Source organism: Oncorhynchus nerka, linkage group LG14, assembly GCF_034236695.1.
Source record: "Oncorhynchus nerka isolate Pitt River linkage group LG14, Oner_Uvic_2.0, whole genome shotgun sequence".
NCBI lineage: Eukaryota > Metazoa > Chordata > Actinopteri > Salmoniformes > Salmonidae > Oncorhynchus > Oncorhynchus nerka.
The window spans coordinates 80,890,742-80,916,474 of NC_088409.1; the positions used below are offsets into that span (position 1 = coordinate 80,890,742).

Below are 25,733 nucleotides of genomic sequence, written 5' to 3' on the forward strand. Positions count from 1 at the left end.
GTATAGAGGTGGAGGGTTAGTTGGTGGTGTTTAATAGTGGTATAGAGGTGGAGGGTTAGTTGGTGGTGTTTAATAGTGGTATAGAGGTGGAGGGTTAGTTGGTGGTGTTTAATAGTGGTATAGAGGTGGAGGGTTAGTTGGTGGTGTTTAATACTGGTATAGAGGTGGAGTCGTTAGTTGGTGGTGTTTAATACTGGTATAGAGGTGGAGGGTTAGTTGGTGGTGTTTAATACTGGTATAGAGGTGGAGTCGTTAGTTGGTGGTGTTTAATACTGGTATAGAGGTGGACGGTTAGTTGGTGGTATAGAGGTGGAGTCGTTAGTTGGTGGTGTTTAATACTGGTATAGAGGTGGACGGTTAGTTGGTGGTGTTTAATACTGGTATAGAGGTGGACGGTTAGTTGGTGGTGTTTAATACTGGTATAGAGGTGGAGGGTTAGTTGGTGGTGTTTAATAGTGGTATAGAGGTGGAGGGTTAGTTGGTGGTGTTTAATAGTGGTATAGAGGTGGAGGGTTATTTGGTGGTGTTTAATAGTGGTATAGAGGTGGAGGGTTAGTTGGTGGTGTTTAATAGTGGTATAGAGGTGGAGGGTTAGTTGGTGGTGTTTAATAGTGGTATAGAGGTGGAGGGTTAGTTGGTGGTGTTTAATACTGGTATAGAGGTGGAGGGTTAGTTGGTGGTGTTTAATACTGGTATAGAGGTGGAGGGTTAGTTGGTGGTGTTTAATACTGGTATAGAGGTGGAGGGTTAGTTGGTGGTGTTTAATAGTGGTATAGAGGTGGAGGGTTAGTTGGTGGTATAGAGGTGGAGGGTTAGTTGGTGGTGTTTAATACTGGTATAGAGGTGGAGGGTTAGTTGGTGGTGTTTAATAGTGGTATAGAGGTGGAGGGTTAGTTGGTGGTGTTTAATACTGGTATAGAGGTGGAGGGTTAGTTGGTGGTGTTTAATACTGGTATAGAGGTGGAGGGTTAGTTGGTGGTGTTTAATACTGGTATAGAGGTGGAGGGTTAGTTGGTGGTGTTTAATAGTGGTATAGAGGTGGAGGGTTAGTTGGTGGTGTTTAATAGTGGTATAGAGGTGGAGGGTTAGTTGGTGGTGTTTAATAGTGGTATAGAGGTGGAGGGTTAGTTGGTGGTGTTTAATAGTGGTATAGAGGTGGAGGGTTAGTTGGTGGTGTTTAATACTGGTATAGAGGTGGAGGGTTAGTTGGTGGTGTTTAATACTGGTATAGAGGTGGAGGGTTAGTTGGTGGTGTTTAATACTGGTATAGAGGTGGAGGGTTAGTTGGTGGTGTTTAATAGGGGTATAGAGGGGGAGGGTTAGTTGGTATGAAATAGTGGCATAGAGGTGGAGGGTTAGTTGGTGGAGTTTAATAGGGGTATAGAGGTGGACGGTTAGTTGGTGGTATAGAGGTGGAGTCGTTAGTTGGTGGTGTTTAATAGTGGTATAGAGGTGGAGGGTTAGTTGGTGGTGTTTAATAGTGGTATAGAGGTGGAGTTTAATAGTGGTATAGAGGTGGAGGGTTAGTTGGTGGTGTTTAATAGTGGTATAGAGGTGGAGGGTTAGTTGGTGGTGTTTAATAGTGGTATAGAGGTGGAGGGTTAGTTGGTGGTGTTTAATACTGGTATAGAGGTGGAGGGTTAGTTGGTGGTGTTTAATACTGGTATAGAGGTGGAGGGTTAGTTGGTGGTGTTTAATAGTGGTATAGAGGTGGAGGGTTAGTTGGTGGTGTTTAATAGGGGTATAGAGGGGGAGGGTTAGTTGGTATGAAATAGTGGCATAGAGGTGGAGGGTTAGTTGGTGGAGTTTAATAGGGGTATAGAGGTGGACGGTTAGTTGGTGGTATAGAGGTGGAGTCGTTAGTTGGTGGTGTTTAATAGTGGTATAGAGGTGGAGGGTTAGTTGGTGGTGTTTAATAGTGGTATAGAGGTGGAGGGTTAGTTGGTGGAGTTTAATAGTGGTATAGAGGTGGAGGGTTAGTTGGTGGTGTTTAATAGTGGTATAGAGGTGGAGGGTTAGTTGGTGGTGTTTAATTTTTAATTTTTAATTTTTAATTTCACCTTTATTTAACCAGGTAGACTAGTTGAGAACAAGTTCTCATTTGCAACTGCGACCTGGCCAAGATAAAGCGTAGCAATTTCAAATCAAATCAAATCCAATTCATTTATATAGCCCTTCGTACATCAGCTGATATCTCAAAGTGCTGTACAGAAACCCAGCCTAAAACCCCAAACAGCAAGCAATGCAGGTGTAGAAGCACGGTGGCTAGGAAAAACTCCCTAGAAAGGTCAAAACCTAGGAAGAAACCTAGAGAGGAACCAGGCTATGTGGGGTGGCCAGTCCTCTTCTGGCTGTGCCGGGTGGAGATTATAACAGAACATGGCTAAGATGTTCAAATGTTCATAAATGACCAGCATGGTCCAATAATAATAAGGCAGAACAGTTGAAACTGGAGCAGCAGCACGGCCAGGTGGACTGGGGACAGCAAGGAGTCATCATGTCAGGTAGTCCTGAGGCATGGTCATAGGGCTCAGGTCCTCCGAGAGAGAGAAAGAAAGAGAGAAAGAGAGAATTAGAGAGAGCACACTTAAATTCACACAGGACACCGAATAGGACAGGAGAATTATTCCAGATATAACAAACTGACCCTAGCCCCCCGACACATAAACTACTGCAGCATTAAATACTGGAGGCTGAGACAGGAGGGGTCAGGAGATACTGTGGCCCCATCCGAGGACACCCCCCGACAGGGCCAAACAGGAAGGATATAACCCCACCCACTTTGCCAAAGCACAGACCCCACACCACTAGAGGGATATCTTCAACCACCAACTTACCATCCTGAGACAAGGCTGAGTATAGCCCACAAAGATCTCCCCCACGGCACAACCCAAGGGGGGGACACCAACCCAGACAGGATGATCACATCAGTGACTCAACCCACTCAGGTGACGCACCCCTCCCATGGACAGCAATTTGACACATACAACAACAGAGTTACACATGGAATAAACAAAACATACAGTCAATAATACAGTAGAACAAAATAAAACAAAAAAAGTATATATACAGTGAGTGCAAATGAGGTAAGTTAAGGAAATAAATAGGCCATGGTGGCGAAGTAATTACAATATAGCAATTAAACACTGGAATGGTAGATCGGCAGAAGATGAATGTGCAGGTAGAGATACTGGGGTGCAAAGGAGCAAAATAAATAAATAAATACCAGTATAGGGATGAGGTAGGTAGATAGATGGGCTGTTTACAGATAGGCTAAGTACAGGTGCAGTGATCTGTAAAATGCTCTGACAGCTGGTGCTTAAAGCTAGTGAGGGAGATGTGAGTCTCCAGCTTCAGAGATTTTTGCAATTCGTTCCAGTCATGGGCAGCAGAGAACTGTAAGGGAAGACGACCAAAGGAGGAATTGGCTTTGGGGGTGACCAGTGAGATATACCTGCTGGAGCGCGTGCTACGAGTGGGTGCTGCTATGGCGACCAGTGAGCTGAGATAAGGCGGGTCTTTACCTAGCAGAGACTTGTAGATAACCTGTAGCCAGTGGGTTTGGCAACGAGTATGAAGCAAGGGCCAACCAACGAGAGCATACAGGTCGCAATGGTGGGTAGTGTATGGTGCTTTGGTGACAAAACGGATGGCACTGTGATAGACTGCATCCAGTTTGTTGAGTAGAGTGTTGGAGGCTATTTTATAGATGACATCACCGAAGTCGAGGATCGGTAGGATGGTCAGTTTTACGAGGGTATGTTTGGCAGCATGAGTGAAGGATGCTTTGTTGCGATATAGGAAGCCGATTCTAGATTTAATTTTGGATTGGAGATGCTTAATGGTTCATTGGTGGTGCAATTGTTATCCTTTCCCCCCTTTGTTTTTGCATCACAAAATGTAACATGATCGACCAAGCACATTAGGTGGCGGTATGCACAAACAAAATGTGCAAGCGCCATAATACCAAAGAAGAAGAGGAAGCTCAAGAGTATCCTGTTGAGTCCTTCTCAGAAGAGTTTTGAAATCTGCCACACCTCCTTCGAATCAGCTGTTGTTTACTCGGAGAAGAAAAACATGCACATATTTAATAACGATGTGTTACTTTTAATTGTATCTATAAAATGTCTAGCACAACTATCTAAATGTCTTTTTACCTTGTTACATATTTAATTTGGGATTCCACCCTTGTAAACACAGTTTGCGTGATGGGAGAGAAGTGAATAAAGAGTAATTTCATACAAGCTTATTTGTTTCCACATTTCCTCTCCTCGGTTACCTTTGACCCTTTTCAAAAGATGTTGAGAGGACGGATGAGTTGGCAAACCAGTTGAGATTCTCCCTAAGTGTGACCACATAACAGTGACAGCAGCAAAGGGTTGTGCGCCCTAGTAGACAAGGCATTGGCTTTGGATGGACAGTTGAAAAACATATATTTCCATTTCTAAAATCCTGTTTTTGCTTTGTCATTATTGGGTATTGTGTGTAGATTGATGATTAAAAAAAATATTTAATCAATTTTAGAATAAGGGTGCTATGTAACAACATGTGGAAAAAGTCAAGGGGTCTGAATACTTTCTGAATGCACTGTAAAATGGATATTCGTGCTCCACTGGGTAGAAGTTAGGCCAAATGTAAGATTAAAGTCATTATGATAGATGGGACAGAGCCCTCCAAAGAAAGGTTGGTGGACCAAGATTCAATTTAGGAAGGAAGAGGTGGTGTTTGCTTTGTTGCATGTAGGACATTGTACATTGAACTGGTCATTGAATCTGGTTGACAAGCATGCAAATGGTTTCTGTCTGATTGATGAAACAGTGAAGAAATCATTTGTTGATGCGTTGTTGTAAGTACCGGTAGTGGGCTCACGAGTGGCGCAGCGGTCTAAGGCGCTACGTCTCAGTGCAAGATGCGTCACTATAGACCTTGGTTTGATTGAGGTTGAGTTTATTTTATTTTTACAGGGACAGTGCACATTAATCAACGTTTCAGTAAAAATGCCGGTTTTAGCCAGCCGGCTAATTTTCAACCGCAGTCCCTGGGCAGGTTATTAAAAATAATTACAATATAGACAATCATTGAGCAGTGAGCACACGCAGAGCAACATAGGACAAGCAAGACATAGCATACAGACAGAGCAACATAGGACAAAAAGCAGCAAGACAACATTCAGAAAAGCAACAAAGTGTTTCCACACCTCACAAGCTACAGACAACAGACAACATGGAAAGCGGCAATACACAGCTAGGGATTATGATCACAGATCTGATTGACCTTTAGCCATGTATTCATACATTTTGTGAAAGTGTGATAGGTGGTGCAGTTATGTGTGTCTGATGGCAGTGTATTCCAGACATGGGAAGCTCTCACAGAGAAAGCGGATTTACTAAAGGTGCTTTTCCTTAAGGGAACTATACAGTCACCTCTTATGGCAGACCTTGTGGATCTGCTGTCATATGTTTGGGTTTTCTGTTTAACAAAAACACTGAGTGGAGGGGGAGCCAGGCCATTTAGGATCTTGAATACAAGACATGCGTCGGTGTATTGCACAAGATTTTCCCAACTCAGGAGCTCATGCTTTCTGAGGATGTAACAGTGATGATGGCTATTGGGCTTCCTATCAAGCACTTGCTTCCAGGCTGTATCACAACCGGCCGTGATTGGGAGTCCCATAGGGTGGTGCGCAATTGGCCCAGCGTCGTCTGGGTAAGGGTTTGGCCGGGGTAGGCTGTCATTGTAAATACGAATTTGTTCTTATCTGACTTGCCTAGTTAAATAAAGGTACAATAAAAAAAAAAAGATGTGGAAGAGAGGGAAAGATTGATGTGTTGGGTTATTGAGGTTGGACAGGGATGGGGAGGTTTTGATAGAAGGGCTATTTTTTGTCTTAGTAGTACAGGATTAGATAGGAGGTTTTAGTTTCTCTCAATGTTTATTTTCTTTATATTCATTTAGTCTATAAACTGTGATTGACTACACGCCCCAATGCAGTAGGAAGCGCTGTGCACCGCTAACGTTTGTTTACGGCCCGCCATAATATTATAGTTTGAAGAAGAAACAAAGCAGTGCGCTGCTATTCTAGACATTATTGTAATCCTACTGAACTTCCTTAGCCGTCATCTGATTGTCGAGTTGGGAGAAAAAGACAACATAGCCATGGCGGCAGAGATTCATTCGAGGCCTCAAAGCTCAAGACCAGTTCTTCTAAATAAAATCGAAGGACACTCGGACGCGGTCAATGCTGCAGTTTTGATACCGAAAGAGGACGGAGTGATCACGGTTAGCGAGGACAGGTAGGTTGTCTGACTAAATTAGCTGTTTTCCAGACCATTATCTAGCTCTTAGCCAGATAACGGTAGCGTTAGCTAGCTAGCCTGCTTACTGTTATTTTTTTCCACCTTTATTTAATTTAACCAGGTAGGCCAGTTGAGAACAAGTTCTCATTTACAATCAAGATAAAGCTAAGCAGTGCGACAAAAACAACACAGAGTTACACACAAACAAACGTACAGTCAATAACACCATTTGCCATGGGGACCAGACGGTGTTATTCTAAATTCACCGTCTGGAACATCATGACAGTGTTTGATTCATGAAATGGTCCTCTACAAGCCGGAATGTTGAATACAGTTATATTTGAACAGCTACAGGAAAATATTTAGTCGACTTTTTAGAACACCGGTATGGAAGTTTAAATGTATATCACCTGGTACGTGCGCAAAACCATGTAAACACCTGCAAGACAATAGATATCCTATTAAACTAGAGGGGCTAGCTACAAAGATTTTTATAACTAACCCAGAGCTTGTCTTTCCAATGGGAACAAATTGATCATAGTGGACAGAACAAGCAAGGAGGTAGGCAGGGCCAAGCAGGAGCTAGTGTTTTAGCCTTTATTTTCATATTTCAATTAGGGAACGCGCACTTAACAGAGTATGCGTTCCCTAACGCAATTTTTTAGAAACTTTGGGAAAGTCTACAAAACGCAGTCCACTGTTTGGAGATGAAATGATTCATTGAATGTCGGGGAAAATCCATCTTGTTCCATCTTCTCCCACTGCCAGTCACTGGGCTTCCTCTCATCACCATATTTGGTAGTGAGTGGAAACGCCAACAGGATGCTTCACATTTATACGTCCAGTGAAATATCTGGCTCATTGTTCTGTGTTAGCTTTGTCATAAACCCTCAAATGTGGGAAATACACATGCGGAGATCATCCTTTCACCTACTATGCGTCTCATAAAGACAAGGCGATTGGAACCAAAAATCTCCAATTTGGACTCCAGACCAAAGGGCAAATTTCCACCAGTCTAATGCCCATTGCTTGTGTTTCTTGGCCCAAGCAAGTCGCTTCTTCTTATTGGTGTCCTTTTTGTAGTGATTTCTTTGCAGCAATTTGCCCACGAAGGCCTGATTCTCACAGTCTCCTCTGAACAGTTGATGTTGAGATGTCTGTTGCTTGAAATCTGAAGCATTTATTTGGGCTGCAATTTTTGGGGCTGGTAACTTGTCCTCTGCAGCAGAGGTAACCCTGGTTTTTCCTTTCCTGTGGCGGTTCTCATTAGAGCCAGTTTCATCATAGCTCTTGATGGTTTTTGCGACTGCACTTGAAGAAACTCTCAAAGTTTTTGAAGTGTTCCGGATTAACTGACCTTCATGTCTTACAGTAATGATGGACTGTGGTTTCTCTTTGCTTATTTGAGCTGTTCTTGGTATTTTACCAAATAGGGCTACTTTCTGTATGCCGTCTCTACCTTGTCACAACACAACTGACTGGCTCAAACGCATTAAGAAGGAAAGAAATTCCACAAATTAACTTTTAACAAGGCACACCTGTTAATTGAAATTAATTCATGAAGCTTGTTGAGAGAATGCCAAGAGTGTGCAAAGCTGTCAAGGAAAAGGGTGGCTATTTGAAGAATCTCAAATATAAAATATATTTTGAATGGTTTACACTTCTTTTTGGTTACTACATGATTCCATATGTGTTATTTCATAGTTTTGATAAACAATATAGAATAATATTATTCTACAATATAATAATATTCTACAATGTAGAATAATAGTAAAAATAAAGAAAAACCCTTAAATGAGTAGATGTTCTGAAACTTTTGACCGGTATTGTATTTTATATACATTTTCTGTATAAATGGCCTCTAAAATAAATGTAAACAGACCATACATGTCTTAGATGTATTTTTCTTGGAAAGCTTTTAGTGCTATTATATGATGGATACAATATCAGTTCAACTTGTCTATCATCATCTGATTTGAGCCATTGTATGACTGTATTCAAACAATGCAGTTAATCCACAATCATTCCTCTAAAATTGACTGGTTAGCTAGCTAACACACATATAGTGCAGATCAATTCTTATTAAGTTAGTGTAAAACACTGAAAGTTATCACAGCACTGTCAAACCATGACCAACTCCCTGAGCAATATGGCTGACCTTTGGACCATCATATGAAGGTTCATGTCCATTTTTGGTATTCTAAATCCTAATTCTATGTGCAAGACTTGGGTTAGTATGCATGGTTCGCATGCGTATACTTCCGTCTTGTGTGTGTGTGCCTTCAGTCATGAGCAAAATACATCTTGATTACCAAACACATAGACCCGCGTTTTGAAGTCTGTTTAAAAATATTTTGTCTCAAAATACCAACTGAGGGACCAACACCACAGACAGTCAGCAGAGTAAGTTTAAATAGAATTGTATTCTACATTCGTTACAGACTAGGGACATTTAGGATTTGTAAATGTTGTCTACATAATTTGAAGACATCGCCACGTTTCGTGACAAGGTTATCATCAAACTAACCAAACAGCTAACTGTCCTCTGCCTAAATAACCTGTAAACCAATGATTTATATGTACACTAAACAATGGCTCATTGTGTGACGAATCAACTTCGCTCCTAGAGGCAACTGCTTAAACAGTTTACTGCTTTTGTAGGTGTTAGCAATAGCAACTATTTATTTGATTGATTTGGCAAGTTAGCTAGTTAGTAGGTTTGGAATGCATATCCTCAGGGCATAACAATGTGTGTAACGCTAGCTAGCTGCACAATCCTGGCACTGACATCAGGATATTGTTGATTTGTGTGCTAGTTGGTATATATTTGGCTACCTGTTACCTTCGCTACATACTAGGACTGGGATTTGCCAGGGACCTCATGATACAATATTATCATGATTAGAGGTCGACCGATTAATCGGAATGGCCGATTAATTAGGGCCGATTTCAAGTTTTCATAACAATCGGAAATCTGTATTTTTGGACACCGATTTGGCCGTTACATTTTTTAAATTATTTATTTTTTACACCTTTTATTTAATCTTTTTAACTAGGCAAGTCAGTTAAGAACACATTCTTATTTTCAATGACGGCCTAGGAACGGTGGGTTAACTGCCTTGTTCAGGGGCAGAACGACAGATTTTTACCTTGTCAGCTCGGGGATTCAATCTTGCAACCTTACAGTTAACTAGTCCAACGTAAGTTGCTAGCTAGCATTAAACTTATCTTATAAAAAACAATCAATCATAATCACTAGTTAACTACACATGGTTGATGATATTACTAGTTTATCTAGCGTGTCCTGCGTTGTATATAATCGATGCAGTGCGTATTCGTGAAAAAGGACTGTAGGTGCTCCAATGTGTACCTAACCATATACATCAATGCCTTTTCTTAAAATCAATACACAGAAGTGTATATTTTTAAACCTGCATATTTAGCTAAAATAAATCCAGGTTAGCAGGCAATATTAACCAGATGAAATTGTGTCACTTCTCTTGCTTTCATTGCATGCAGAGTCAGTGTATATGCAACAGTTTGGGCCGCCTAATTTGCCAGAATTTTACGTAATTTTGACATAACATTGAAAGTTGTGCAATGTAACAGGAATATTTAAACTTATGGATGCCACTCGTTAGATAAAATACGTAACAGTTCTGTATTTCACTGAAAGAATAAACGTCTTGTTTTCGAGATGGTAGTTTCCGGATTCGACCATATTAATGACCTAAGGCTCATATTTCTGTGTGTTATGTTATAACTAAGTCTTTAATGAAATACAAATGGTATAGAGAGAAATAGTCATATAATTCCTATAATAACTACAACCTAAAATTTCTTACCTGGGAATATTGAAGACTCCTGTTAAAAGGAACCACCAGCTTTCATATGTTCTCATGTTCTGAGCAAGGAACTGAAACGTTAGCTTTCTTACATGGCACATATTGCACTTTTACTTTCTTCTCCAACACTTTGTTTTTGCATTATTTAAACCAAATTGAACATGTTTCATTATTTATTTGAGGCTAAATTGATTTTATTGATGTATTATATTAAGTTAAAATAAGTGTTCATTCAGTGTTGTTGTAATTGTCATTATTAAAAATAAATATAAGTATCGGCTTTTTTTGGTCCCCCAAATATCGGTATCGGCGTTGAAAAATCCTAATCGGTCGACCTCTAATCACGATACATGGGTTACGCGATTCTCACGATTCTATATGTATTTCGATTCGATGTTCCTAACATATTGCTCACCGTATGTCTGCTGCAGAGGGACGAGAGAGCCATGAGAGAATGAGTTTTGATCAGCTATGGGAATAAAAGTCCTGAAAACAAATTGGCTGCCTATTTAAAAAGATGGAGAGCAAGCTATGAAGGAAAAATACTAAAGTTTTGGTGCAGGTACAGCAAACTAGCATAAAAACACTACCTCATACCCAATGGTCACCATTATTTGAGACATTATCTTAGGGCTATGCCTTATGTGAATCAATTGACAAGTGTTACTGCAACCCCAATTGCAGTTAAATTTTTATTTTGTTTTCAGTCATTTTGTACACCTCCTAACCACACAATTTAGACACAAAAGAGATGTAGGCCATTAACACCCAACTCCAAAAAGTATTCATAAATGGTGAGGAAGAGTAGCATGGACACTTCTCTAAAACGGGAGGCCTTCTGCTTCTGGTCAACTTTAGGGCACCAGGCAGGTGTAGATCAGAGCAAATTAATGTGTCGGTCATGCTTGGTCAATTGTACATTGAGGAGCAATATCCTGAGCAAGGTATAGAGAGAATTTAAATCTCTGGAGCGATACCCTTCTTTGTCCCCAGTAGGATAAGCTTCTCATGGTTGACTAGAAAAGGAACATTTTTGAGGAAGGGAGAATCCAGTAGTATGAGAAGTTCTTTTTTTTTTATATATATATATATATATATATATATCTTGTGACTGGACTGTCGTAATGGCACTGTACTCTCCTTTTGTCTCACAATGATCTTGTGGCTTGAGAATTTCATGGTGTTCTAAAACTGTATTATATTGCAATAGAGGAGCTGACAGTCTTACAGACATTTTTCTCCCAAGTAGCCCAAGTTCTAGTACTGTAATCCTTATTCACATTTGAGACTATCATGCTGCACCTTCAGGAGCAGTGCCAAGAGGGGCACTTGAATATGACATTTCCTGTGTCCTATGTCCAGAACTATCCGGGTATGGCTGAAGAGAGACAGTGGACAGTACTGGCCCAGCATCTACCACACGGTCTCCTGTAAGTACCACAAGCGATTAGAAGTAGGCCTCAGCTGAAACATCCACTAACGTTAGATGCTAAAAAATACAGTGCCCTGCAAAAGTATTCATCCCCATTGCTGTTTTTCCTATTTTTGTTGCATTACAATCTGTAATTTGAATAGATTTTTATTTGGATTTCATGTAATGAACATACACACAATAGTCTAAATTGTTGAAGTGAATTGGGGAAAAAAATATCAACAAAATAAAAAAACGAAGTGTTGTGTACATATGTATTCACCCCCTTTGCTATGAAGCCCCTAAATAAGTTTAGTTAAAGAAAGTCCACCTGTGTGTAATCTAAGTGTCACATGATCTCAGTGTATATATACACCTGTTCTGAAAGGCCCCAGAGTCTCCAACACTACTAAGCAAGGGGCACCATGAAGACCAAGGAGCTCTCCAAACAGGTCAGGAACAAAATTGTGGAGAAGTACAGATCAGAGTTGGGTTATAAAAAAAATATCAGAAACTTTGAACATCCCACAGAGCACCATTAAATCCATTATTAAAAAATGGAAAGAATATGGCACCACAACAAACCTGCCAAGAGAGGGCCACCCACCAAAACTTACAGACCAGGCAAGGAGGGCATTAATCAGAGAGGCAACGAAGACACAAAAGATAACCCTGAAGGGGCTGAAAAGCTCCACAGTGGAGATTGGGGTATCTGTCCATAGGACCACTTTAAGCCATACACTCCACAGAGCTGGGCTTTACGGAAGAGTGGCCAGAAAAAAGCTAATTGTTTAAAGGAAAAAAGGGAGCCAACACATTTGGTGTTTGCCAAAAGGCATGTGGGAGACTACCCAAACTTATGGAAGAAGGTACTCTGGTCAGATGAGACTAAAATTGAGCTTTTTGGCCATCAAGGAAAACGCTATGTCTGGTGCAAACCCAACACCTCTCATCACCCCGAGAATACCATCCCCATAGTGAAGCATGGTGGTGGCAGCATCATGCTGTGGGGATGTTTTTCATCGGCAGGGACTGGGAAACTGGTCAGAATTGAAGGAATGACGGATGGCGCTAAATACGCGAAATTCTTCAGAGAAACCTGTTTCGGTCTTCGAGATTTGAGACTGGAACGGAGGTTCACCTTCCAGCAAAACAATGACCCTAAGCATACTGCTAAAGCAACAATTGAGTGGTTTAAGGGGAAACATTTAAATGTCATGGAATGGCCGAGTCAAAGCCCAGACCTCAATCCAATTGAGAATCTGTGGTGTGACTTAAAGATTGCTGTACACCAGCGGAACCCACCCAACTTGAAGGAGCTGGAGCAGTTTTGTCTTTAAGAATGGGCAAACAATCCCAGTGGCTAGATGTGCCATGCTTATAGAGACATACCCCAAGAGACTTATAGCTGTAATTGCTGCAAAAGGTGGCTCTACAAAGTATTGACTTTTTCTTTTGGGGGGGGGGGGGTGAATAGTTATGCATGCTCAAGTTTGAAGTTTTGTCTTATTTCTTGTTTGTTTCACAATAAAACATATTTTGCATCTTCAAAGTGGTAGGGATGTTGTGTAAATCAAATTATACAGGCCCCCCCAAAGATATATTTTATTTCCAGGTTGAATGGCAACAAAATAGGAAAAATGACAAGGGGGTGAATACTTTCGCAAGCCTCTGTAGCTGAAGCGTATACTATCGAATCAAAACATTGGCCATACACAAGACATATTTTTCACCTCTGTACTAGCGCCATGCTCCTGTATGTCATACCATCACGACAGCAGGCGCATCTTCATTGGGCAGGACAACGGAGCCATTGTGGTGAGTGAGATGAAGCCTTTAAGATGACCTCATGTGTAAACCCCAGTCTCTGTGTTTTGAGTGGACCCATAACATTCCAATCTGGTTCACACTGACCCCGTTTCTAATGTTTCCCTGCTTTGAATGAGAAACAAGCTACAAGTATGAAGTTACATGGAATAAGAGTGGGACGGGTAACTGATTTTTACTATTGTTTGGTGGTGCTAACAGGAATTCCTTCTGTCTGAAGATTTCAACAAGATGAACCATGTGAAGACCTATCCTGGTGAGATCTTAGTGGGGGTTTTCTGCCTTTACAAAGTCAATGAAAACTAAGAAGCTTTGGTGACGTAGACATGATATGATCTCTAGTGTTCAGTAATGGAGTCTTGTGTAACAGTATATATCAGTGATAATGGCTCTTTAGTGTACATTAGTGTGTATGTGTGTCTACTGAGCTGTGTTCTGAAGCACTGCCCAGTCCCATGAGAAATCATCTGGTCCCTACCCAGCATGCCTCTGGGGAAATGTCCGAACAGGAAATGGAGACCGACGTCATTGCTGCTTAGAATACATGCATGCACACACTCACAGACCCAGACCCACAGTGAAAGAGGATAAGTCATTATTGTTCAAGCAATCCCAACTTGATGATGATGATGATCCACCACCACCTCATATTGTCTGACTATTATTATGTTATTACAGTCACCTTCCCCCAGGCTCAGAGAATATATGGTCTCTGTGACTAACAGCCTAGCCATGCAGTCTGTACCCTTCTCTCATCACTGGAAAATCCCTGCTTAGAGAAACTTGAGTTTTTTTTTAAGCATTAAATGCCAAAAAACATGTCTCTGGAAGTTTGTAGCAGTTCTCATCCAGCAGTGAAAATGGGCCCAGAACAGAATATCTCCATTAAGTGATCTATAGTCTTTCTACTCGCTAAAACCTTTTGCAGAAAGAGAAAGTTGAGTGAAGAATGAATTCAACATTTGTGTGTATTTAACCCATTGTGGCTGTGTGTGTCCAGCCCATCAGAACCGCGTGTCAGACATGGTGTTTTCTCTGGAGAGCGAGTGGGTGGTGAGCACCGGACACGACAAGAGTGTGAGCTGGATGTGCACCCAGAGCGGCAGTATGCTGGGGCGCCACTACTTCGGCTCCTGGGCCTCCTGTCTACAGTATCCTTCTCTGTTTGCGTGAGAGCTGGACAGGGGTCAGTTTATTGTTAATGTTCATATTCCTAAGAATGACTTTGGTCGAAGGTAACTTCCTATCTGTCCTATGTGCTCTTCCTGTGTATCTTCCTTGACTCTGTGTCTAGGTATGACAACGACACCCAGCATGCCTTTGTAGGGGACTACTCAGGACAGATCACCTTGCTGAAACTGGAGAGACAGACCTACTCCACCATCACCACACTGAAGGGCCACGAAGGTAACGCACACACCACAGGAGGTTTGTGGCACCTTAATTGGGGAGGATGGGCTCGTTATAATGAGTGGAATGGTATCAAATACATCACATGCATGCTTTTCAGGCATTTGATGCCATTTGCTCCATTCCGGACATTATTATGAGCCGTTTGCCACTCAGCAGCCTCCTGTGACACACAGGGACACACGGACAGCCTATGGACAATATGGAAACGGACGCTATAAATTGCTCGGATGCCATCTCTAACTGGCAATCATTTAAAAAGAGGAAATGTTGCTGGCAGATTGTATGGCGCTATACTGTATTGTCATACAGTGCGGTAACAGTTTTGTACTTGTATATACAGTGGGGCAAAAAAGTATTTAGTCAGCCACCAATTGCAAGTTCTCCCACTTAAAAAGATGAGAGGCCTGTAATTTTCATCATGGGTACACTTCAACTATGACAAACAAAATTATATATTTTTTTCTCCAGAAAATCACATTGTAGCACATCTGGGACATCATGTCTCGCTCCATCCACCAACGCAAAGTTGCACCACAGACTGTCCAGGAGTTGGCGGATGCTTTAGTCCAGGTCTGGGAGGAGATCCCTCAGGAGACCATCCGCCACCTCCTCAGAAGCATGCCCAGGCGTTGTAGGGAGGTCATACAGGCACGTGGAGGCCACACACACTACTGAGCCTCATTTTGACTTGTTATAATTAAGGACATTACATCAAAGTTGGATCAGCCTGTAGTGTGGTTTTCCACTTTAATTTTGAGTGTGACTTCAAATCCAGACCTCCATGGGTTGATAAATTTGATTTCCATTGATAATTTTTGTGTGATTTTGTTGTCAGCACATTCAAATATGTAAAGAAAAAAGTATTTAATAAGAATATTTCATTCATTCAGATCTAGGATGTGTTATTTTAGTGTTCCCTTTATTTTTTTTGAGCAGTGTATATATTGTGTGTGTGTGTGATTGCACATTGTTGTTTTATGAAAATTGTGTGTGTGTACCAGTCAGGTTTGGACACACCTGCTCATTCAAGGGTTTTTCTTTATTTTTACTATTTTCTACATTGTAGAATAATAGTGAAGACATCAAAACTATGAAATAACATGTAGTAATCAAAAAAGTGTTAAACAAATCAAAATAGATTTGAGATTCTTCAACGTAGCCACCCTTTGCCTTGACATTTTTTACATACTCTTGGCATTCTCTCAACCAGCCTCGCCTGGAATGCTTTTCCAACATTTGCTGAGAAGTTGTTGGCTGCTTTTCTTTCAATCTGTGGTCCAACTCACCCAAACCATCTCAATTGGGTTGAGGTCGGGTGATTGTGGAGGCCAGGTCATCTGATGCAGCACTCCATCACTCTCCTTCTTGGTCAAATAGCCCTTACACAGCCTGGAGGTGTGGGTCATTGTCTTGTTGAAAAACAAATGTTGGTCCCACTTAGCGCAAACCAGATGGGATGGTGTACCGCTGCAGAATGCTGTGGTAGCGATGCTGGTTTTAGTGTGCCTTGAATTCTAAATTACAGACAGTGTCACCAGCAAAGCACCATCACACCACCTCCTCCATGCTTCACGGAGGAGGGCCGTATTTGGTAAAAGACTAAGTCCATATAATGGCAAGAACAGCTCAAATAAGCAAAGAGAAACGACAGTACATTCCTTTTAAGACTTCAAGGTCAGTCAATATGGAACATTTCAAGAACTTTTAAAGTTTTTTTCAAGTGCAGTCGCAAAAACCATCAAGTGCGATGATGAAACTGGCTCTCATTTCCCTTTGACTCACTCCAACCTTCCAAAGTCAATCAAATTTTATTTGTCAAATGCTAATTCAGAAAGTTTTCAGATCCCTTCCCCCTTTCCACATTTTGTTACAGCCTTATTCTAAAATGGATTAAATAACATTTTCCCTGACAATACCCCATAATGACAAAGTGAAAACAGGTTTTTAGGAATGTTTTGCAAACGTATTTAAAAAATAAAAAACAGACCTTATGAGACTCGAAATGGAGCTCAGGTGCATCCTGTTTCCATTTCTCATCCTTAATGTTTCTACAACTTGATTGGAGTCCACCTGTGGTAAATTGAATTGATTGGACATGATTTGGAAAGGCACACGTCTCACAGTTGACAGTGCATGTCAGAGTAAAAACTAAGCCTTGAGGTCGAAGGAATTGTCTGTAGAGCTCCAAGACAGGATTGTGTCGAGGCACAAATCTGGGGAAGGATACCAACAAATGTATAGTATTGATGGACCCCAAGAACACTGTGGCCTCCATCACTCTTAAATGGAAGACGTTTGGAACCACAAAGACTCTTCTGAGAGTTGACCGCCCGGCCAAACTGAGCAATCGGGTGAGAAGGTCCTTGGTCAGAGAGCTAACCAAGAATCCGATGATCACTCTGACAGCGCTCCATAGTTCCTCTCTGGCAATGGGAGAACCTTCCAGAAGGACAAACGTCTTTGCTGCACTCCACCAGTCAGGCAGACCTTTATGGTAGAGTGGCCAGTTGGAAGCCACTCTTCAGTAAAAGGCACATGACAGGAAATTGGCACCATTCCTACAGTGAAGCATGGTGGTGTTTTTCAGCGGAAGGGACCCGGAGACAGGATCAAGGGAAAGATGAAGGGAGCAAAGTACAGAGATTCTTGATGAAAACCTTCTCAGGACCTCAGACTGGGGCAAAGGTGAGCCCGATCGAACATCTCTGGAGAGACCTGAAAATAGCTGTGCAATGGCGCGCCCCATCCAACCTGACAGAGCTTGAGAGGAATGGGAGAAACTCCCCAAATACAGGTGTGTCTTGCATGTGGAGTCATACCCAAGAAGACTCAACGCTGTAATCACTGTCAAAGGTGCTTCAACAAAGTACTGAGTAAAGGGTCTGCATACTTATGTAAATGTCTTTTCTTTTTTTTTTGCAACAAAAAAAAGTAAACACGTTTTTGCTTTGTCATTGTGGGATATTGTGTGTAGATTGAGGGGGGAAAACTATTTAATCCATTTTAGAATAAAGCTGTAATGTAACAAAATGTGGAACAAGTCAAAGGGTCTGAGTACTTTCTGAATGCACTGTATGTGACTGGGTACCTGTACTGATTCGATATGCAGGGGTATGAGGTAATTGATGTAGATATGTACATATAGGTAAGGATAAAGTAACTAGGCAACAGGATAGATAATTAAGCAAAGGGGTATGAAGGGCTGTTTATATATGGTCAATATACCACGGCTAAGGGTTGTTCTTATGCACAACACTGAGTGCCTGGATACAGCCCTTAGCTGTGGTAGTGTATTGGCCAACAATCCCCAGAGGTGCCTTATTGCTGCTATTATTATTATTATTATTACCAAAGTAATTAGAAGAGTAAAAAAATATGTTTTGTCATACCCATGGTATACAGTCTGATATATCACTGCTTTCAGCATCCAGGAGCCAAACTACTTGGTTTATAATAAACATTATACCATGGCATTGTTGAATACTCATTTCTGATTGGCTTGAAGGGCATTCTTTGTAGCGTGCATTATTTCTCTATAATGCACATGTTCTATGTTTGAGCTGCTTTAGAAAGCAAAAGTCGAACTGAACATTTATTGGTGTTGTTGAATTTGATTTTCATACTAGCAGTAGGGCTGATAGTTGCATGTTTCGCTAACCAAACCATGTTTGTTTGGTCACCAAGGCAACTAGCTACTGTACTAAACTTGCTAGCTACTTAGTGGATGTTGAACACATTTCTAGTGGCAGATGTGTTAAATTATTTATATTTTTATTGAACCTTTATTTAACTAGTCAGTTAACAAATTGTAAATTCTTATTTACAATGACGGCCTACCCCTGCCAAACCCGGACGATGCTGGGCCAATTGTACATCGCCCTATGGGACCACCAATCACGGCCGGATGTGACACAGCCTGGATTCGAACCAGGGACCGTAGTGATGCCTCTTGCATTGAGATGGAGTGCTTTAGACCGATGCTCCAGTCGGGAACCCAAAGGGTCCATGCAGATAGTAGCAATTGGTTAACTTTTTAGCAATCTTATGCCGTTGGGTTAGAAACTGTTAAGGGTCCTGTTGGTTCCTGACTTGGTGCATCGGTAGAGTTTTTCTGTGCGATAGCAGTGGCTCAGTCTTATGACTTGGGTGGTTGGCATTTTAGAACATTTTTAGGGTTTTCATCAGACACCACCTGGTGTAGAGGGCCTGGATGGCAGGAAGCTCAGTGATGTACTGGGCTGTACGCACTACCCTCTGTAGCGTCTTGCGGTTGGATGCCAAGCAGTTATCATACCAAGCGGTCACACTACCAACCACCCGTCTGTTGTCATAACTTCCTGGTCTCTCTCTCTCCCCCCCCAGGTAGTATTGGAGCTCTGTGGTGGGATCCTGTTCAGAGGCTTTTGTTCTCAGGAGCGTCTGACCACAGTGTCATCATGTGGGATATCGGGGGCCGCAAGGGACGAACACTACTGCTCCAGGGACACCAGTAAGAGGGAGGGAGTGTGTATGTGTGTGTGTCAGCCAGTGCATATGTTTATCAGTAGCAGGGCTCTGTAGGTCAGTACCAGTTGTCGCAGGGAGCTGTTCACTTCCTAATGTTTTATTTTGATGTTTTACCATCTGAGAGCTCCTCAGATGGCGTAACTATCAGACCAATTTACGCCTGGAATTCTTTGGAAGATCACTCTATTTTCCACCCCCCCAGTGAACGAGTGCAGGCGGTGCGATACCTGCAGCTGACCAGACAGCTGGTGTCCTGTTCTGCAGATGGCGGCGTCACAGTGTGGAACATGGACACTCCCAGGGAAGAGGTAGGTACAGTGCATTCGGAAAGTATTCAGACCCCTTGACTTTTTCAACATTTTGTAAAGTTACAGCCTTATTCTAAAATTGATTGAAGTTTTTTTTTCCACTTATCAATTTAAACACTACTCCATAATGACAAAGGGAAAAACAGGTTTTTAGAAATGTTTGCAAATTTATTCTAAATACAAAACTCATATCACTTTTACGTAAGTATTCAGGCTCTTTACTTACTTTACAAGCTTGGCACACCTGTATTTGGGGAGTTTATCCCATTCGTCTCTGCAGATCCTCTCAAACTCTGTCAGGTTGGATGAACAATGTCACTGCACAGCTATTTTCAGGTCTCTCCGGAGATGTTCGATCGGATTCAAGTCCGGGCTCTGGCTGGGGCTCTCAAGGACATTCAGAGACTTGTCCCGAAGCAAGTCCTGCGTTGTCAAGGCTGTGCTTTGGGTCGTTGTCCTGTTGGAAGGTGACCCTTCACTCCAGTCTGAGGTCCTGAGCATTCTGGAGCAGGTTTTCATCAAGGAGCTCTCTACTTTGCTCCGTACATCTTTCCCTTGACCCTGGCTAGTCTCCCAGTCCCTGCCACTGAAAAACTTCCTCACAGTATGATGCTGCCACCACCACATTTCTCCGTAGGGATGGTGCCAGGTTTCCTCCAGACCTGATGCTTGGCATTCAGGCCAAATAGTTTAATCTTGGTTTCATCAGACCAGAGAATCTTGTTTCTCATGGTCTGAACTCCAAGTAGGCTGTCTTGCCTTTTACTGAGGATTAGCTTCCGTCTGGCCAGTACCATAAAGGCCTGATTGGTGGAATGCTGCAGAGATGGTTCTACTTCTGGAAGGTTTTCCCATCTCCCCAGAGGAACTCTGGAGCTATTTCGGAGTGACCTTCGGGTTCTTGTTCACCTCCCTGACCAAGGCCCTTCCCCCCCCGATTGCTCAGTTTGGCCGGGCAGGCCAGCTCTAGGAAGAGTCTTGGTGTTTCCAAACGTCTTTCATTTAAGAGAGATTGAGGCCACTGTTCTTGGGGTACTTCAGTACTGTATCATTTTTTTGGTACCCTTCCCCAGATCTGTCTCGACACAATCCTGTCTTGGAGCTCTACGGACAATTCCTTCGACCTCATGGCTTGGTTTTTGCTCTGACATGCACTGTCAACTGTGAGACCTTATATAGACAAATATGTGCCTTTCCAAATCATGTCCAATTAACTCAATTTACCACAGGTGGACTCCAATCAAGTTGTAGTAACATCTCAAGGATTATCAATGGAAACAGGATGCACCTGAGCTCAATTTCAAGTCTCACAGCAAAGGGTCTGAATCCTTATGTAAATAAGGTATCTCTGTTTTTATTTTCAATTTAAAAAAATTTGCTTTGTCATTATGGCGTATTATGTGTCGATTGAGGGGGGGGGGGGACAATTACATTTTTAGAATAAGGCTGTAACGTAACAATGCAGGAAAAAGTAAAGGGGTCTGAACTTTCAGAATGCACTGTAAATCAGGAGCCAGGAATACATCTCAATGCCTCACTTCACCTTTTCCTTAAAAAATAGAGGTGGGTAACCTTTTTGGCACATGTTGTAGTTTTCCCACCCCTGCCTTAGATGCTGCTGAACTCACAATCTCCTTGTTAAGGAGCGACGTCAACTCTCTACTGCCCTTTGGTGTTGAAAGTTGAACATTGCTACAAAGTAACATCACTCCCCCTCTACTCTGTAACTTTCTCTTCCTGCTTGACTCTCTACAGGCTCCTCAGTGGTTGGACAGTGACTCATGTCAGAAGTGTGAGCAGCCTTTTTTCTGGAACGTCAAACAGATGTGGGACTCAAAGACCATTGGGCTTAGGCAGGTGAGAGGGCAGGCAGCCTCTGGTATAGTCCAGAGCCTTGTATTGAGAATATAATACAAGGCTCTGGCATAGCCATTACTGTTGTAAGAATAACCTTGTAACTGTATAATAGTAATGGTAGAAATATAGAAACTAGGGAGTGATCAGTTAATTTTCTTTGACCCTTGGCTAATGCTGATGTGGGACTCTAAGACCATTGGGCTTCGGCAGGTGAGAGGGCAGGCAGCCCCTGGTGTAGCCATTACTGTAATACAAATATCCTTGTGACTATTGTAATAGTAGTGGTAGAAATATAGATATAGGCACATAGAAATACAGGAACTAGGAGTGATCGGTCTTTATTATTTGACCCTTGACGAACCCTCGTGTTTCCTGTTTTAGCACCACTGCAGGAAGTGTGGCAAAGCGGTGTGTGGGAAGTGTAGTTCCAAGAGCACTACATACCCTGTGATGGGCTTTGAGTTCCAGGTGCGCGTGTGTGACACCTGCTACGACACCGTCAAGGACGAGGAGTGAGTATGATCGACGAGTAATAGAACATAATTGTGATAAAACATCTCAAAACAATCTGAGTCGCTCTCATCCAGAGCGACTGTCTGCTAGATGACTTAAATGTAATGTCACTATAATAATACTGTAATGGAGTATAATAAAAATGTGACTCAGATTTACATTTGTCTTCTTCATCCCACCCCCTCATTTCCTCACGTACCACGTTGTCTCATCTTCCAGTCGTACTGCATTAGCAACGTTCCATGAGGGGAAGCACAACATAGCCTTTATGGACATGGACCCTTCCAGAGGCCTGATGGTGACCTGTGGCAGCGACCGTGTCGTCAAGGTCAGACATACTATCAGCCTTGATCAGTAACTAGTGGTCAGATACCGTCCCTGATGAGTGTGTTTTAGACTCAATACTACTGAATGTTTTTTAAAAATATGCTTGGAAAGCGGAAAGAACGTTCTAGAACGTCAAAGTTAACATTACTGGAGACCTTGCAGTTTTGGAGACAGCATCGCCTTTGATAGCAAAGAGATTTACAGTGGCTAATTGAACAGTAAGTAAGTGAATTGTTTCGCCCCAAAGTTAGCCAAGAATATTAGCTTGTCAGAATTTTTTTTGCAGTTAGTTAGCAATCGCCTCTACACTATTTTGCTTGCTACAGTAGCACTGACATGTCAATAACCTGCCTCCAAAAATGTTGAGGTGATGGTTGTTCACATTTTACCATTGTGATGTGCATCAATGCGTGTCTACTTTCTATGCGAATGACTCATCTTTACATATTCATCTTACTTTACTGAATCCCTGATTGGCTCTTTCTTTCCACAGATATGGGACATGACGCAAGTGGTTGGCTGCAGCATAGCAACAGGCTTCTCCCCACGTTGATTAACCCCATCGGCCCTCAAACTCTGTCCTCTACTCTACTGACAGGTGTCTCTGTCATTGGGACCTCCTGTCTCCTCATCTTTCTGGCTCCTTTTCTGTCCGGCTGCTTCTGTTCACTCATCTCCCACTGGTCGTTTGGATGAAGATACGAATGCGTGTGTTGTGTTGTGTAAGTGGGTGGGTACTAGTGTTGGTAACCCTTTGCTTGATTTGGTGTCAGTTTTGTACGTGAGAATTTGAGTCTCAAATGTGTCTCAGGTCTAACTTCCAGTGTGTACCCGTTCTGCGGAGTGCCAAGCACAATGTTCTGTTCTAATGTGTGAATGGAAGGGAGCAGTGTTTGTGTTTACGTGTGTTCCACCTCTGTCTGGTTTCTTTGACATAGTGGGTCAGCTCTAATTCCTTTTGCACTGTAACATTGGACTGCTAGACCCGATAATCCACAAAGCCCTGCCCAACAGACACACACAGGGCTCTCCTATTGGCTGCTTACTTCAACTTTCTACATTTTAAATATTGCAAATGCTAACCATGACAACATAGCTTTTGTATACCCATATGCATAGTGTGTACAGTATGAGATGCAGTGTGCTTATCGCTCTATATCCCTCACTGATCATGAGGTCAGTTTCTCTCTTTCCTCGCTAGTTGTTCTTTCCCTCTCTCTTTCTTTCTCTTCACTAGTTGGCCTTAAACTCACTCGTTTGTCTCAGGAGGAGGAGATGGAAGAGTCATTAGAGGGCATGGCTGTATGTGCCGTCACCATGGCAACCCTGGCCGAGCTGTAGCCACAGCTGTTCTCCCACAGACCTTGTCCAACTTCATCTCAGACACCTAAAACATCTTTCATCAATTTACACAACTGTACAGATATCACTTCTAGTCCTGATAACCAAGACCCCATACTCTGTTGCCTTTGCGATTAGTTAAGATGAATTTGCGTATAATGAAAAACAAGTGTAAGCTTTTGAACAAGAGGTTTTTATTTGGCTTTTGCTCTCTTTACAGGCACATAGGTATTGCAATGGTACTGAATTAAAGTCAATGTAGCGCTAAAGTTCCCATGCACTGATGTTTTACGCTGTTTAATCTCTCACTGTGGGATTGTGGGTAAAATTAGAAGCTGCTTGTGTTTCCTCTAAGGCCTTAAGAGAGCGGGATGGACCAAGCCTTCTAGAACCTTCAAAACTCTCACGACTGTTCTTACACACACTACTTTGTAGCATAGTTGCATTTTTCTCTCAACACTCACCCATGAATACTAAGCATTCAACACTATTTACTAGTTCCTCTGTCACTCTCCCTCTCTGTTTTGTTTCCAGAGCCCTGTAAGGTTCTCAACTGCACTGATTTGCTTCGTTACGGCTTGAGTTGCATAATGTCCTTAAACTGGTATATATTTGGCTAATTTTATGCTAGGTTAGACTAACGCTTGCCTTAAGGTAAAACGGAACATGACGTTGGAGTAACGTATGTAGTCCCATTCCAGTTTTGATCACCTACTGTATAATATTTCTATTTGTAGCAAAGTGTTTGATTGTTTCTTGATGTTTACTTCATGTATAGGTAGGATGGTGGTGAGGTCACACAGACAGGATGATGTTTTGATGTCACTGAGAAATCTTTCACAGATGTGCTTGCAATGTTATATGAGAAACGTGATGACATCTCTGGGAGACCTGTTTATGTCACAGATAGGTGTTGACATAAATTCATATTGTGGACATCACAGAGATACAGGGGTGTGCATGTTTCAGAGAGGAGTTAATATCACACAGAGCATGCTAATGTCTCAGAGGGACATGGCGAGGTCACAGAAGCTGCAGGCAGCCTAGCGGTTAAGAGCATTGGGCCAGTAACCGGGAAGTTGCTGGTTCGAATCCCTGATTCGACTAGGTGAACAAAGCACATAACCCTAATTGCTCCTGTAAGTTGCTCTGGGTGAGAGCGTCTGCTAAATGTAAAGTACAGTCATCAGGGATGTGCAGTGTTCTTGGGAAGCACTTTTGCTACAGCACAATCAAGGCTCAAGATCAGCTTTTTAAAAATTGTGTTCGATCGAAAGAAATCTCTCTGTAAGAGAATATCTGTGACCGTTAACTGGAGTCCCAGTGATTTCTGTTCCCAACTATAGATGAATTCCAACTAGATCGATTCCTTTGAGTAATCGAGAGCCACTAACGTTTAGAGGCTAACATTTGTGATTCCCTCCACAAATGATTGTTCCCACCACAATTGTGATCAATACAATTCTATAGTTATGTTGGTTTGTAATAAGTCCGTTTTATGGGGTCGATCCCATGAAGAAGAATTTATATACTTTTTACTGGTTCTTATATGTAATTTGACTAAACTCTATCCACGTTTTCACACATGTATAAAATAGTAAGATCTCAAACTGGAGCCATATCTAGCAGAGGGGTCTAGTGGGAGGAGCTATAGGAGGACCGGTTCAAGGGATGGATGGAACGGAGTCGCATCGTGGTTTCCATATCTTTGTTTGATACCGTTCCATTTATGCCATTACATTGAACCCTTCATCCTATAGCTCCTCCCACCAGCAGCCTCTGAATTCTACAGTATACATTCTCTACTACTTTGTTAACCTCTTTGTTGCTGTCTGTCATTTTATCATGTCATACTGCTTGTAAAATAATCTTGTTCCGACATTGTTGTATATCTCTAATAATTGTATTTTTAAAGAGAAACTCCTGTTGATAATGTTGACCGTACTGACTTTAGTCTCCCTGTGGCACTCTGTTCTGTCACGGTGAGGAAATAAATAAAAGCTTAATAAAGATATCCATTCAGACATGTTATTAAGTCTAACGCTTGTGTTGGATGCCTCCCCCATCTGCAATATAGTAACACTCAGAA

At 42.0% G+C, this 25,733-nt stretch overlaps 1 protein-coding gene across 1 annotated transcript; it reads left to right on the plus strand.

The window, feature by feature from the left end:
• Positions 1 to 6,102: 6,102 nt before the first annotated feature.
• On the plus strand, positions 6,103 to 25,675 carry LOC115122059 (WD repeat and FYVE domain-containing protein 1). Its single transcript, XM_029651225.2, has 12 exons — positions 6,103 to 6,293; positions 11,504 to 11,571; positions 13,297 to 13,370; positions 13,581 to 13,635; positions 14,380 to 14,530; positions 14,674 to 14,786; positions 19,155 to 19,281; positions 19,501 to 19,606; positions 21,362 to 21,463; positions 21,845 to 21,975; positions 22,196 to 22,304; positions 22,797 to 25,675. The coding sequence occupies exons 1-12, from the start codon at positions 6,157 to 6,159 to the stop codon at positions 22,854 to 22,856; spliced, it is 1,233 nt and encodes a 410-aa protein (XP_029507085.1). The 5' UTR covers positions 6,103 to 6,156; the 3' UTR covers positions 22,857 to 25,675.
• Positions 25,676 to 25,733: the final 58 nt, after the last annotated feature.

What these genes read in the sequence shown, in the direction of transcription:
- LOC115122059 (XM_029651225.2), top strand. Translation starts at nt 6,157, where the DNA reads ATGGCGGCAGAGATTCATTCGAGGCCTCAAAGCTCAAGACCAGTTCTT. An exon ending in CCATGTGAAGACCTATCCTG is followed by an intron (nt 13,636 to 14,379) that starts GTGAGATCTTAG and finishes GTGTGTGTCCAG; the next exon opens with CCCATCAGAACCGCGTGTCA. An exon ending in TCCTGGGCCTCCTGTCTACA is followed by an intron (nt 14,531 to 14,673) that starts GTATCCTTCTCT and finishes CTCTGTGTCTAG; the next exon opens with GTATGACAACGACACCCAGC.